This window comes from Haliaeetus albicilla, chromosome 25 (genome assembly GCF_947461875.1).
Source record: "Haliaeetus albicilla chromosome 25, bHalAlb1.1, whole genome shotgun sequence".
In the NCBI taxonomy this organism is placed as follows: Eukaryota; Metazoa; Chordata; class Aves; order Accipitriformes; family Accipitridae; genus Haliaeetus; species Haliaeetus albicilla.
Window position 1 is genome coordinate 732,720 of NC_091507.1, and position 12,358 is coordinate 745,077.

Sequence of the window (12,358 nt, forward strand, 5' to 3'; positions counted from 1 at the left end):
CCTTAGATCTGCTCACTAGCTCCTTTTTGTTGGAATCCACTGTTGAGAGAATTGTTACAAACAAGATGAAGTGGGTGTCAGGTTGCTGCCCAAGAAAATTACTAATTAATTTGTACACAAACTGAGAGAAAAAGTTGCTGAAGGAAATGTAAGCATATTTTTTTCAATTGAGGGCTCAGTGTGGAAAAGAATTTCATAAAGGAAAAGCCGGGCTTATTTGATTTCCCACCACCACTTTCATAGCCATCACATTTAAGCAACTATGAACACAAAATATCCATTTGGGTTTTGTGTTTAATATCTGTGTAGCAACTTAGTGTAATTTGGAAGGAAGTACACATTTATTCTGAAGAGAGGTGATGACTCATTTTTGGTTAATACCACCTGGAGTTTTTCTTCAGATTACTCATCAGTTGAATACAGTTCATATCACAGTAGATCTCAGGAACTGGACATCAGCACTGGTTTGAAGCTATAACACCCAGGTGCAGATATGCCAAGATCCATGAGTCCCTGTTTGCTTTCAAGTCCACTGGCAGCTTCACTCTTGAAGGAGTTCAGGTTTCCTTGCAGCCCAAGTTGTTCTCGTTAACATGACACCACAGCTTCTGGGGCTGCTTAGAGATACCACGCCAGCAGCTGAAACTGTGAGACTGACAGTTACCTGAGTCTGAAGCCCAAGGGCTGATCCTTACCTGGGTATTTCCCCTACCTTTCTTGCCACTGTGGCCTGCCTGTTAGAGATAAAACTGACTTACACCCAAGAGAACAGCCCTAAAGTAGGGGAGACCGTGAGGTTCTACCGCAGAAGTAAAAAATGTGATGACAAGAGCCCTTCTTTGGGATGTGGAGTCAAATTTTGTACTGAATTGGGCAGCGTGGGAACAGGAACAAAATTGTCATCAGCCGAGTAAGTATTTTAGCCTCTGGGCTAGTGGCTAGCCAAGTAACCCTCAGCTTCTGCAAACTAGAAACAGGCCTGAGGAGTTGGGATGGTAAGCCACTGAAATGACAGAAGCATCCAGCATTGTGTGACTGCTTCTTTGGGTGAATGCTTCTAAAACCCATGTCGTTGAGTGGGGGAGGACCGATGATGAGAGTGCTGGGTGGGGATCAGTGCCTAACTGTCTTCAAGAGATGAAGCCGAGCAGTTTGCCACTCACCTCATTGGTCCCTGAGCATTTTTACTGAAGCATCTGTCTCTCATACCGTGTTGTATATGGAGCTCTGGCATATGTTTTTGGGCTGTGGCTGCCACTGGGCAGCAGAGCTGGTAAAATAAACAAAAGTTCTCTGAAGACTTTGGGGTTAAGCCAGGGCTATCATAAGATTACACAGCTCTCTGCAGTCACAGTTTTATCCTCTGTTCTGTGGACAATCTTTGCTGTTTTGTTGTGATGTGAAAATACAAAACTGTTCTAATAATACTGAATTTTTATTCCATGTTCCCATGGGTACTTTCAGAAAGAAGTAAGTACAATGTCGGTGATGTTGTGTTTGTCTGTGTGCATCTGGCATGCTTGATCATACTGTTAACAACACTTTCCTCACTTGAACTGTGTAATTGTTTGCCAGCTGGTGAAATGATTAAATTGAGCATTTCTCACTAGCCCAATATGACGCACTCTTTATAAGAACCGCATCAACAACATGCGTGTCATGTGAAGAAAGGGCAGAATGCTGTAGGCAAAGTCTTAATGTTAGAACAGTCGGAATATCTATGCTATCTTGTGCAGAATTTGGTAGGGTGATTTGCTGTAACTGTGGGAGGCTTTCCTAACAGCGGTAGAAATTAAATGAGATGACTGTTGGTGCCATTCCTCCTGTCCCATTCTATGAAAATGGCTGTGCTTTTACCTAATTTTTTTTTTTAATTTTTTTAAATTTTTTTTTTTTTTTTTGCAAAGAAGAGAGGGTGAATTTCAGGCTGCAAAGCAGTGCTCAGTAACACGCACCAGTATAGCAGAGTGCAGTTTGTCCACTGTTCCACATTCCAGTCTAGATCAAAGATCTCCAGCTGCAGCATTACATAGTTCCCCTTGAAACATTACCTAGCAGGTAGTCACTGTGGATCAACTGGTAAGGCTGTGTCTAGGCGGGTCATGGGCTGGTTATGTGCTTGATGTCTCAGTAGATCATGCCCAGAGGTGGGGAGCATGACGTGACCAAGGTCCTGTTGGCTGGAGGAGGAAGGTGTATGTGATAAGAATGAGATGTGACAAGACAGGTGTGCAGCGGCTGGAGTAGAGCTGGTACCCAAGGCTGACACTGGTGTACCCACACAAATGAGGTCTGAGATCCCCACCTGTACGGTGTTAACCATAACTTGCGCTCTGAAGTATCACAGAACTGACCAGAATTATTGCTGCTCAAATGTACTTGTCAGTTCCCTGGGCTCCCTTTGCTGGCTTCTGATCTTGGGAAATCCAAGTATCTGGAAAACAGACTGTAGAAGTGAAGTGTAGTAGGGGGAGGTGGAGGCTGGAGGTTCTTCTGAAGAGGTGCACTTAGAGTTAAGATAAACCCAGAGACCCAATAGACATCACAGCTGACTGAAAATACAGTTTGTGGGCACTTCTTTCTCTTGGTTACTGTGGTGATTCCTGTTCTTCACTGTTGCCTTGTTCTGGCCACTTATAAAACAATCACTTGCATGGCAGTTTGTTCTGTGAAAACCAGTCTGCTGCTCTCAGGAAACGGCAGAAGGGGATAAAAACCTCAGGAAAAACTGTCAGGATATTGCTTGATGCAATGAAAATTATTTATGTTCTGACTGGAAAAGCAAGAATTGTAATTTAAGTATTAAGTTGAAGCATTCTGAATAAAGTTGTCTTAACTTTTTCTTTGGTCAAAACGATAATTTTCTATATCATAAAGGAGAAATTCCTTTTAGTCTTGCTCTGAATACCCGTTACTCTCCATGTTGTTAATCATGGTCATAGGCATACAGCACCAGCAAACTGTAGAATGAATGTACAGGAGCTAAGCAAAAAGAAATTGAACATACTGTTTCTCAGGGGGAATATTTTTTCTCATCATACCTTAAACTCCAAACCTAAGTCCATTCCTGTAGAGGAAGATGTTCTAAAATACCAAAATTGAGCACAAACTTAAAGTAGTTTTCTGGAAATGGGTTGCATTTGAGGAAAGTGTTGGTCATATACATCATCCGGGTTGGAGGGTCTGAAATAAAGTACTTGTTTTAGGTCCTTCTGACTGTGTATTGCTTTTAACAGTGACAGCTACAGTGACCTCAGCGATGACAGCTCTCCAGAAAAAGAGTTTCCTAATTCAGAAACAAGCTGAAAGGATTGTATGAGATTACAGAAATGGATGATACTATTGAGGTAAACCGAATTGTTTTGATACTCCTTTATGACATTTATTTCTTCTAGACTTAGGAGACAAAGTTATCTTGATTCTTCCTTTTGTTTCAAATCCCCTCTGAGAGCTTATGTTTTCTTCCTTGCCTGCAGCACTTAATTGTTTTCCTCTTCTGCTGCTTAACTTTGCAATTGTGATATTAAAGTCTGCTAAGTGTTTTGGGTACAGCTTGTCTGTAGGATGCTGTACAAAATCAAGTTGTGTTAGTGTTTGAAGATACAATGAAAATACTTTTTAAAATTGTATTTTCTTTTTTTTTTGTTACTTCAGTTTGCAAGTTTGGATCACTTCGAGAACACTATGTTGACATGTCTTTTTATTTTGTATTAATATTCACCTGTAATTGCCTTTGATGCATTGGTACAATGAAAACATCCCAAGATAAATACTTGGATTTAATCTGCAGAGTGATAGAGATGCAAACAAGTTTTATAAAATCATAGCTTTGTTTGCTATAGGCTTTGCCAAAGTGCTGTCGGATTGGTTGTTTTTTCACCTGTAAATATGGTAGCCATAGATTTCCTTTCAGTTTGGAGGTTATATTTCCTGTGAGACAGCTGAACTCTGCAGGATCTGGGTTTGAATCTTAGTCTTACTTTATTTTCCTTACACAGATTCATCAGAGTCGTGGCTGGTATGGTACTCTGATCCATGTGTACATACATGCTTTTCAGTATTTCTGAGCACTTCCGTAAGCAGGACACAACTTTCCCCTCTGATTTTATTCCTCTCACATGGTGTAGTCGCTAAGCAGCTGTGCCAAACAGACGATTAAGGCTGCATATGAATGATGTGTTTCTGCTTGATGGTCTCATGATTAAAATACTGGCATGAGATGCTAGAAGTTGGAGTTTAGCCCTTAGCTGCAGCATGGGTTTCTTCTGTGATTTTTAATTTATTTCTTTTTCCCTCTCATGTGCCACATGTTAAAGATAATAATACATCCCCAAATCATACGAGTGGAGAACAGAATGTTAAATGATTTCATGACCTGGTGCATGCAGATACAGTACTGATGGATGTCCTAGAGTGACCAAAAAATAAGTAGACAAAATGTTCCTTTTCACTCTTGCCCAGATCCTTCCCACCTCCAAACGTCACTATGGCTGTTTTCTCGAGACCAACACATAGTACAGGACAGCCCCTTTAGCTTTGACCTTCCTTTCCTCGATGGAATTTATGAATGGTAATTCTCTGTTTACCATTGCAGATGTGACTTTTTCAGTGCTTGGATGAATGTACTTTTGTGATGCTTTTAAGTTGTTACCAGTAGTCAAGCTGATTTTGTTTGAACATGTCACTGGTGGTTACCAGTTGTATTCCACAGAATTACTCTAGAAAGGATTAAATAACTAATTCCAGATATAAAAGAAGGGTAGAAGCATTGGCTCATTTATCTTTATCTCAGGGTTAATTCTACCCATTAATCAGAGCTGGATACATATGTGGACTATATTTGGCTTTGTGGTTTTGCTTTATGCAGTTTGACCTAGATGAAATGCATCTACTTGTAGTATTTACCATAGGACTACTTTGAAGTCAGTCAGTGAATTTGAGAGAAACTGACATAAGCATGAAATAAACTGAGTTACAGAAGAAATATTTTTAAACATTAATTTTTTTCCATTTATTCTTCCTTCCCCTTCCTCTTTTTATGTTACAGAAAGTTGGGAACGGGACAATATTGAATAGAAGAAAGTAGAAGAGTAAGCTGCTACAGTCCTCATAGTGTCTCCTCCTGTAGAGTTTTCAGTAATTCTCTTTACAGATGACAGTTTTACTGTCCTGTAGCAAAAACTGTTCTGTATAAATGCTGTTTCTCTTTAAACATGACAAAATGGTTGTGCACCTTAGCTGTTAATCATTACTCATCTTCTCCTATGTTTCAGAGCGATCTCAGGTGAATATGTATTAACTTGCTAGTTCACAACTGTTCTTGATTTGAAGGAAGATTTGATTGTTTTCAGTTTGCCTTAGAACAGGTAGATAAAATGCATTAGTTCTTGTGAATGAGAGGGAACGCACTGAAAAATTTAAGGGAAAGTTGTCTTATCCATGAGCAGTAGAGAACTGGTTCAGGTTTGTTTCCCTGTTAAGCTTGTTGTGTATATGTATTTTTACTTTTTTGCTGTTCAATATGTACAAATGAGAAATTATTGCTGTATTTCAGCTCTTTGTGATTATAATAATGGATGTTGGATACACATCTTTTCACTTTGCTTTTATAAGTGATTTCACTTACAAAAGTTCAAGTTTATTTGCTCTGTTCCTCCTGAAAGTCTGATAATACTGAATGTAATTCTGACCTACAAAATTACAGAAGTGATATTAGAAGGTGGGTTTGCATTTGTATTTTGTAGGAGAGAAGGTAAATACACTCATATGTTAAAATGTAATTTAAATGCTTGTATGAAAGTTGTAGAAGAACCAGTCATAAACCTGGAGTATTATCTGGGCTCCAGCCATGCAACATTCAGTTAATTTCAATAGATGAGTATAAAGGTGAATTAAGGTTCACCCTTGTTTTCCCTCATCCAGTGACCACTCTGTGGTCATGGCACTCATTCCCCAATAGAATAGAACAAGGTATTTTAATTTAGAAATCACAAGTTATTCCACGGTACGACAATTGCAGGCAGCCCTGCAAAGGCAAGACTACAGCCTGAATCACTGAGGCAGAAGGGGAAGGTGAGAGGTGCTGTACTGTGTTTAAGGCTGGATCCCATGAGCAATGTGGTATCATCAGACCTGTCACAGGAGCTCGACCTGAGCTATGTAACTGATGGGCTCCAAATGCCTGGGGCACTCTTTCCTATAAAGAAAACTTCTGAATTCTGAGCTTTGTATTTCATTTTGGTTTTGGGCAAAGCGACTTTTTTAATTCATCAAAAGGTAAATGTCTGTAGGAAAAAAAAAAAGCACCATGTCCCTTATCACAGCTTTGTAAAACAGTATGTTTGAGAGCTTTGCATTGCTTTAGAAAATCTCAGGTTACACAGCCAATTTGTCTCTTCACTAAAAGAAGCTTTAATGTAATGAAATATAAAATGTATTCCTATGGCAGTGTTCTAAAGTGATTTGCAAATGCGTGCCTTAGAGATAGCAGGTCTTGACAGAATTGGTGTCACCATATGTCTTCCCCAGTGAGAGACACTGGCCACTGGTTTGTGAAAGGTGAAACATTTCCTAAGATTGTCTGTAATGTGCAAATGTATTTTCAAATATATTAAATTGTGTTATTCAGAAGTGTTAGATACTGTGTTAAAGAATCATGGTGCCAATTGTGAACTGTGGTGTCAAGGAGGGCATTTTTCATTAGTCACGTCCCAGTTGTATTGTCTGTGAGGAGCTGTGAGTTACCCAACAAAATGAGGGGACAAAAAGACATACAACCTGGGGTGAAGCTGGAAACAGCACCTTAATCTCCCAGCACCCTTACCAATCCTCTTCCTGCTGACTGTGCTACACAAAGCAGTATTCTGGAGACAAACACGTCGCTGCCACAGGGGATCCAGCTCCGATTTGAAGTGACAGAAGCAGTGGCATGCCATTTCCAAAATGGAAGAAGGCAAACGAGCCTTTTCCAGCCAAATCCTGGCCTGCATTAGGAGTCTTGGCAGCATGTTGAGGGAGGTGATCCTTCCCCCCTACTCAGTCCCGGTGAGGTCACACCCCAGAGTGCTGTGTCCAGTTGTGGGCCGCCCAGTACAAGCGGGACATGGGCATACTGGAAGGAGTCCAGTGAAGGGCCACTGAGGTGATTAAAGACTGGAGCATCCCTCCTGTGAGGAAAGGCTGAGAGTATGCTGGTTTTGGCTGGGATAGAGTTAATTTTCTTTGTAGTAGCCAGTATGGGCCTATGGTTTGGATTTGTGCAGGAAACAGTGTTGATAACACAGGGAAGTTTTCGTCGCTGCTGAGCAGTGCTTACCCAGAGCCAAGGGCTGTTCTGCTCCTCACCCCACCCCACCAGTGAGGAGACTGGGGGGCGCAAGGAATTTGGAGGGGACACAGCCGGGACAGCTGACCCCAACTGACCCAAGGGATATTCCAGACCATAGGACGTCATGATCAGCGTGTAAAGCTGGGGGAAGGAGAAGAAAGGGAGGGACGTTCGGAGTGATGGCGTTTGTCTTCCCAAGTCCCTGTTCTGTATGATGGAGCCCTGCTTTCCTGGAGATGGCTGAACACCTGCCTGCCAGAGCTGGGGCTGTTCAGCCTAGAGAAGAGAAGACTTGAGGCGGGAGAGGGAAATCTCATCCATGTGTATAAATACCTGAAGGGAGCGTGCAAAGAGGACAGAGCCAGGCTCTTCTCAGTGGTGCCCAGTGACAGGACCAGAGATGATGGGCATAAACTGAAACAAGAAGCTTTATCTGACCATCAGGAAACACTTTTTCACTGTAAGAGTGACTGAGCCCTGGCCCAGGTTGCCCAGGGAAGTTGTGGAGTCTCCATTCTTGGAGATACTCAAAAGCTGCCTGAATAATGGTTCTGGGCAACTGGGTCTAAGTGACTCTGCTTGAGCAGGGGGGTTGGACCAGGTGATCTACAGAGGTCCCTTCCAACCTCAACCATTCTGTGAAATGAAGCATGATTGTCACAAGCAACCTATAGCTAGGCTTCTCTCACTGAAGAGAGAGGAGGAGGTGAAAAAGCCAAGCCTTACATACAGTCCGAAGTCTGAAGACATAATTCCTAAGCACAGATAGAGGGCAAGGTTTGAAGGTTGACTGTTATCCTTCTGAAGCAAAATGCTTGTGAAGCATGCTTTTGCATTATTTTAGACCTCTCATCCTGTTTGAGTAAGGACCTTCAGTGGAAATGTATTAATTTCCATTTTTATGTTTATACCTAATACAGCAATCTAGCAGAGAACAGTATTTTTGTTACTGCTGTGGCAGGACAAGAAAGACAGCCTGCTAATACAGAAATACACACCAAATTTTAACAAAGCGAGATTGCTTATATGTTTTTCATTTGCATGTGAATAATGGAATTTAGGTTCTTGTAAGGGATAACAATTAAATGAAGCAGTTTGCTTTGGTGTTTTCATTCCAGAATGGGGTATGTGATGAAAGAGATGCAGAAAGAAAGATATATTTACTCTGAGAGCATTGATCTGCATCTGTTCATTGCGTGATCATGTCTTGATAGACTTGGATCCATTCTTCCTCCTTGGGAAGCATGAACTGTTGAGCAGGTAACCTAATGTACTAAACTATCTAGCTCAGTACCACTGGTTAAAACTCCTCTTTAGCATATACTTGGAGCACAGCAAGAACTGAAGTCTGTATTTTCCATCCTATGTTGGCTCAGTTGAATGTTGCATAGGCTCAAGGGCTGTGTTTGTAATAGTATTTTAGGGCAGGGACAGTAGTCTTTCGAGCCCAACTGCAGTGGCTGAGATTGCTTCTGTACAGCTAAACTTTCATGGACGTACGGGAATGAGTCCAGTGACGGATGATGGAGATGGAGCATTCATCACATGATGAGAGGCTGAGAGAGCTGGCATTGTTCAGTCTGGAGAAGAGGTGGCTCAAGGGGGATCTTATCAATGTTTATAAATACCTCATGAAAGGGGAATAAAGAAGATGGAGCCAGACTCTTCTCAGTGGTGCCCAGTGACAGAAGAAGAGGCAATGGGCAGGAACTGAAACACAGGAAATTCTACTTAAAGGTAAGAGAGAACTTTTTTATGGTGCAGGTGGTGGAGCACTGGAACAGCTTGCCCATCATTGCAGACCCTCAAACCCAACTGGACGCAGTCCTGAACAACTGACAGTATCTGACCCTGCTCTCAGCCAGGGGTTGGACTGGACTCCAGAGGTCCCTGCCAACCTCAACTATTCCGTGATTGTATGAAACTCACCTCCAAAGAAGGGGTCCGCATTCAGGCTGCCTGCTGGGAAAGGTCCCTAGTGCATGCTAACTCTCGGGTGTCTGGGGGAGAGTGCTAGATACCGTGGGACAAAGCTGTGCTGTATTTTGCCAGAGTGGGTGATGATGTACCTGTTCCTGGGCATGTTTTGTGAGCCTGCATAGTTTACTAGCCTAGAGATAGCTAAACCACTCTGTTTGGGAAAACCTGACTGAAGATCTGTTGGGTGTTGGGAAGATCTCTTGGGTGTGTTGGAGGATGACACTTAAAATCTATGCCTGCCTCATCCAGAAGTTGGTCTTGTGCTGATACGCCAGCTACGCTCAGGTTTTCCCTCGCAGAAAGTTTGGTAGCTTGGTTAAGTTGGACCAGAGGCTGTGCTTATTTGTAAACAAGGGGAGCAGCATCCAAGTTTGGATGTGACTGTGGGGTAGGTGTTGCACTTAACTGGTACTGTTGACAGAGCTGTATCTTACTGAATATCTCTCGTCAAGTATTGCATCTCAGCAGTGTAGGTTCCTGTTTCACTGTAAGCTTTACACGTGAAGTCCTTCAGCATCTGCTCAACATACTTTAGCATGTATGATCTTGAAGCTGAGGTTTCTTTCCTAGTTTATTTAGCAGCTTGGAGAGATAACCTTCATATGCTAATGTAATGCCTGCAGAGGTTAAATCTAATGGAGAGACACGTGTCTAAATTTGAGAGACACGGAGGATTTCCTTGGTCAACCAGACTATTCTCATTAGGGAGTACTTGTGGAAGGGTGGGCTGGATCCTGCACTAGCTTGCTGTTTTTCTGAAGCCACTGAAGTGGTGCCATATTCATATTACACAAAGTATGACTTTGTGGATTAGCAGGGTGGTACCAGGGTGGTTCCTGTCACCTGGGATTCATGGGACTCAGTCACGGTTCTCCTCAATTCCTCTGCAGGCGTCTAAGCCCTAGCTTGCCAGCAAGACGCTGGAGGTTTTGGGACAGCTTGAAAGTAGAGACTGAGTTCTCTGCAAGAACCGGTGTAAGCAGGAATTGCAGCACCAAGATACAGGAAGTTTTCAGGAAAGAAAAGGCAGATTGGCAATGACAGCAAGGGCAGGGGCTTGCTGCCCAAAAGGGTGTGGAGGAGGTTAAGGGAGGATCAAATGTAAGAGCAACAAGTGACTTACTAACTAAGCTAACCTCCTCATGGGAGCAAGGTTACAGTTACCATAGCAATGCAAATGAAAGGTTCTCGCCAAACTCTGTGCGTGTCTTGATGACAGTAGGGAGTGTAATTACAGCATACAGGACTTCTGAGTCAGCTTGGCTACTGCTGGCAGTGAAGCCAGATCAGCACCAAAGTGAACAGGGGCTGTGGAAACCTACGTGGGACTGGCTGAAGCTCATTTCCCCTAACTTCACTGTTTGCATATGTGAGGTGACTAAAATTTGCTGAGAAAGGGAGTAAGGTGGATCAAGGAGGGAATCAGAATAACATTGCCCTTGGGGGAGCATGTCGCCTCCTGCAGCATCCTGGGGAAACTCACTCACTGCAACATGTCGGGGAAGCAAACAATATAATCCTTTCTGTACCTAGGACTGCGTAACACCTCATGCTTGCGCACAAGCAGAAGGAGGCTCTTTCACTTGGGCATCTGCATGAGAGTCGTGATATATTTCTGTGCCTCAGCTTTTTATTCCACATGGTGTTTAGTTTTTCCCTGCTAGCATAGTGAATTGGTAGCTGCTACCTCTGTGACAACTTCCAGACAAACTCTTCTTCTTACCAGTTTGCCCTGTCCCCACCGTTGACATGATCAGTGCTTTGTTCAAGGATTTCACTCATTTTCCCAATTAGCAGCCTTTATATTTTTGATGGCAATGAACTTAGTGTCTCAGATATTTCTGCCTCTGTCAGGTTCTCAGTACTGTCTAGATTTTTCAGGTATTCAACTGTATCTGAATTAACTATCATGTGCTAACAGGGTGAAATGAATTAAGGGCTCATCTAAAATAAAAATATGAAGTATTTTTCTACTATGTAGGAGGTTCATATTTGTGTAATTCTCCTAAAATGACTCAGAATATTTACATAAGCGTCTATTAGATATTAAAAGAAAATGTCTATCTTGCCTCAGTTGGAAGCTCATCCTGAATAGCAAGTCCAGAAATGTTGATTTTCCAATCTCTGGTTGATTCTCTTGCTTTTATATGTAAGCTTTTTTTTTTAAAATGTGTATTTTTTTTTTAGTGTGAATTAACTTCTCATGGAGCAGAGAGGTGGACCAGTTCTGTTGTTCTTTATTCGTATACAAGTGAGTCATCTTCAGTGCTGTCTGGTTCCTTGCTCCTTAAAATTCCTCATGGATTGCAGGATCCAACATCCTGGTCTGACCTAGCTGACCTGCTGCTAGAATAATGTCTGTTAAACTGCCTTTCATCTTGTAAAAATTGCATACTTTAATCTTTACACTTTGATGGTTTGTTTGTATATGAAATATTTTCTCTGCTTGTAACATCCTAGTTCAGTTGAGGAAATTGGTTGCCTTATTGGACTTCTGGTAACATGCTCTCACAGATTTGGATCAGAGCCTAGAAAACCAGCTTTGCCTGAAGTGTAGACATCCTGTGTTTCAGGAGTGCTCCTGGAAAGGTAAGTCTATCTTTTCTACCTCTATGGGCTCTCTGTTAATAATTTAAGAAACTCAACAGTTGGAAGCTGCTAGTGAAGTTAACAGTAGTGTAGTTTGGATGACCTAAGAACTGACTCAAGTCTTGGATTAAAGCATAATCCAAAACTCCATATGTTTAAAGGAATAGTTAGGAAAGTCTGCTCTGAGATTCGGCATAACATAACCTCACCCAATAACAGCTTCAAGAAACTCCTGGTTTCACAGAGTCAATCTGAGAAATAAAAATATGACCTCAGGTGTCTTTTAGTTTGAATATCACTTTTGCTACCTTTGGGGCATGCTCCTCATCGTCCAAGTCTAAATTAGGAATTTGGAGAAATAGTGCGGTTTTGAAGCAAACCCTCTCCATTTACTACATGTGATTGGTTTCCCACAGCAGTTGTTGTGCACCAGACCTCGGTTCCTTTTGGAGGAAATAAAAG

The 12,358-nt window shown here is 42.0% G+C and overlaps 1 protein-coding gene across 2 annotated transcripts in view; it reads left to right on the forward strand.

The window, feature by feature from the left end:
• Window positions 1-6,636, forward strand: part of CTPS2 (CTP synthase 2) — an 82,000-nt gene extending 75,364 nt beyond the window's left edge. The window contains exons 18-20 of one of the 2 annotated variants that reach the window (XR_011322164.1): window positions 3,237-3,347; window positions 4,462-4,570; window positions 5,048-6,636. Coding sequence is in view for 1 of the 2 variants with exons in the window: in XM_069770313.1 (XP_069626414.1) it covers window positions 3,237-3,306 (70 nt within the window). In the remaining variant the exon portion in view is untranslated. The remainder of the gene's footprint in view (window positions 1-3,236; window positions 3,348-4,461; window positions 4,571-5,047) is intronic. The other variant, XM_069770313.1, reaches the window with a different exon arrangement.
• Window positions 6,637-12,358: the final 5,722 nt, after the last annotated feature.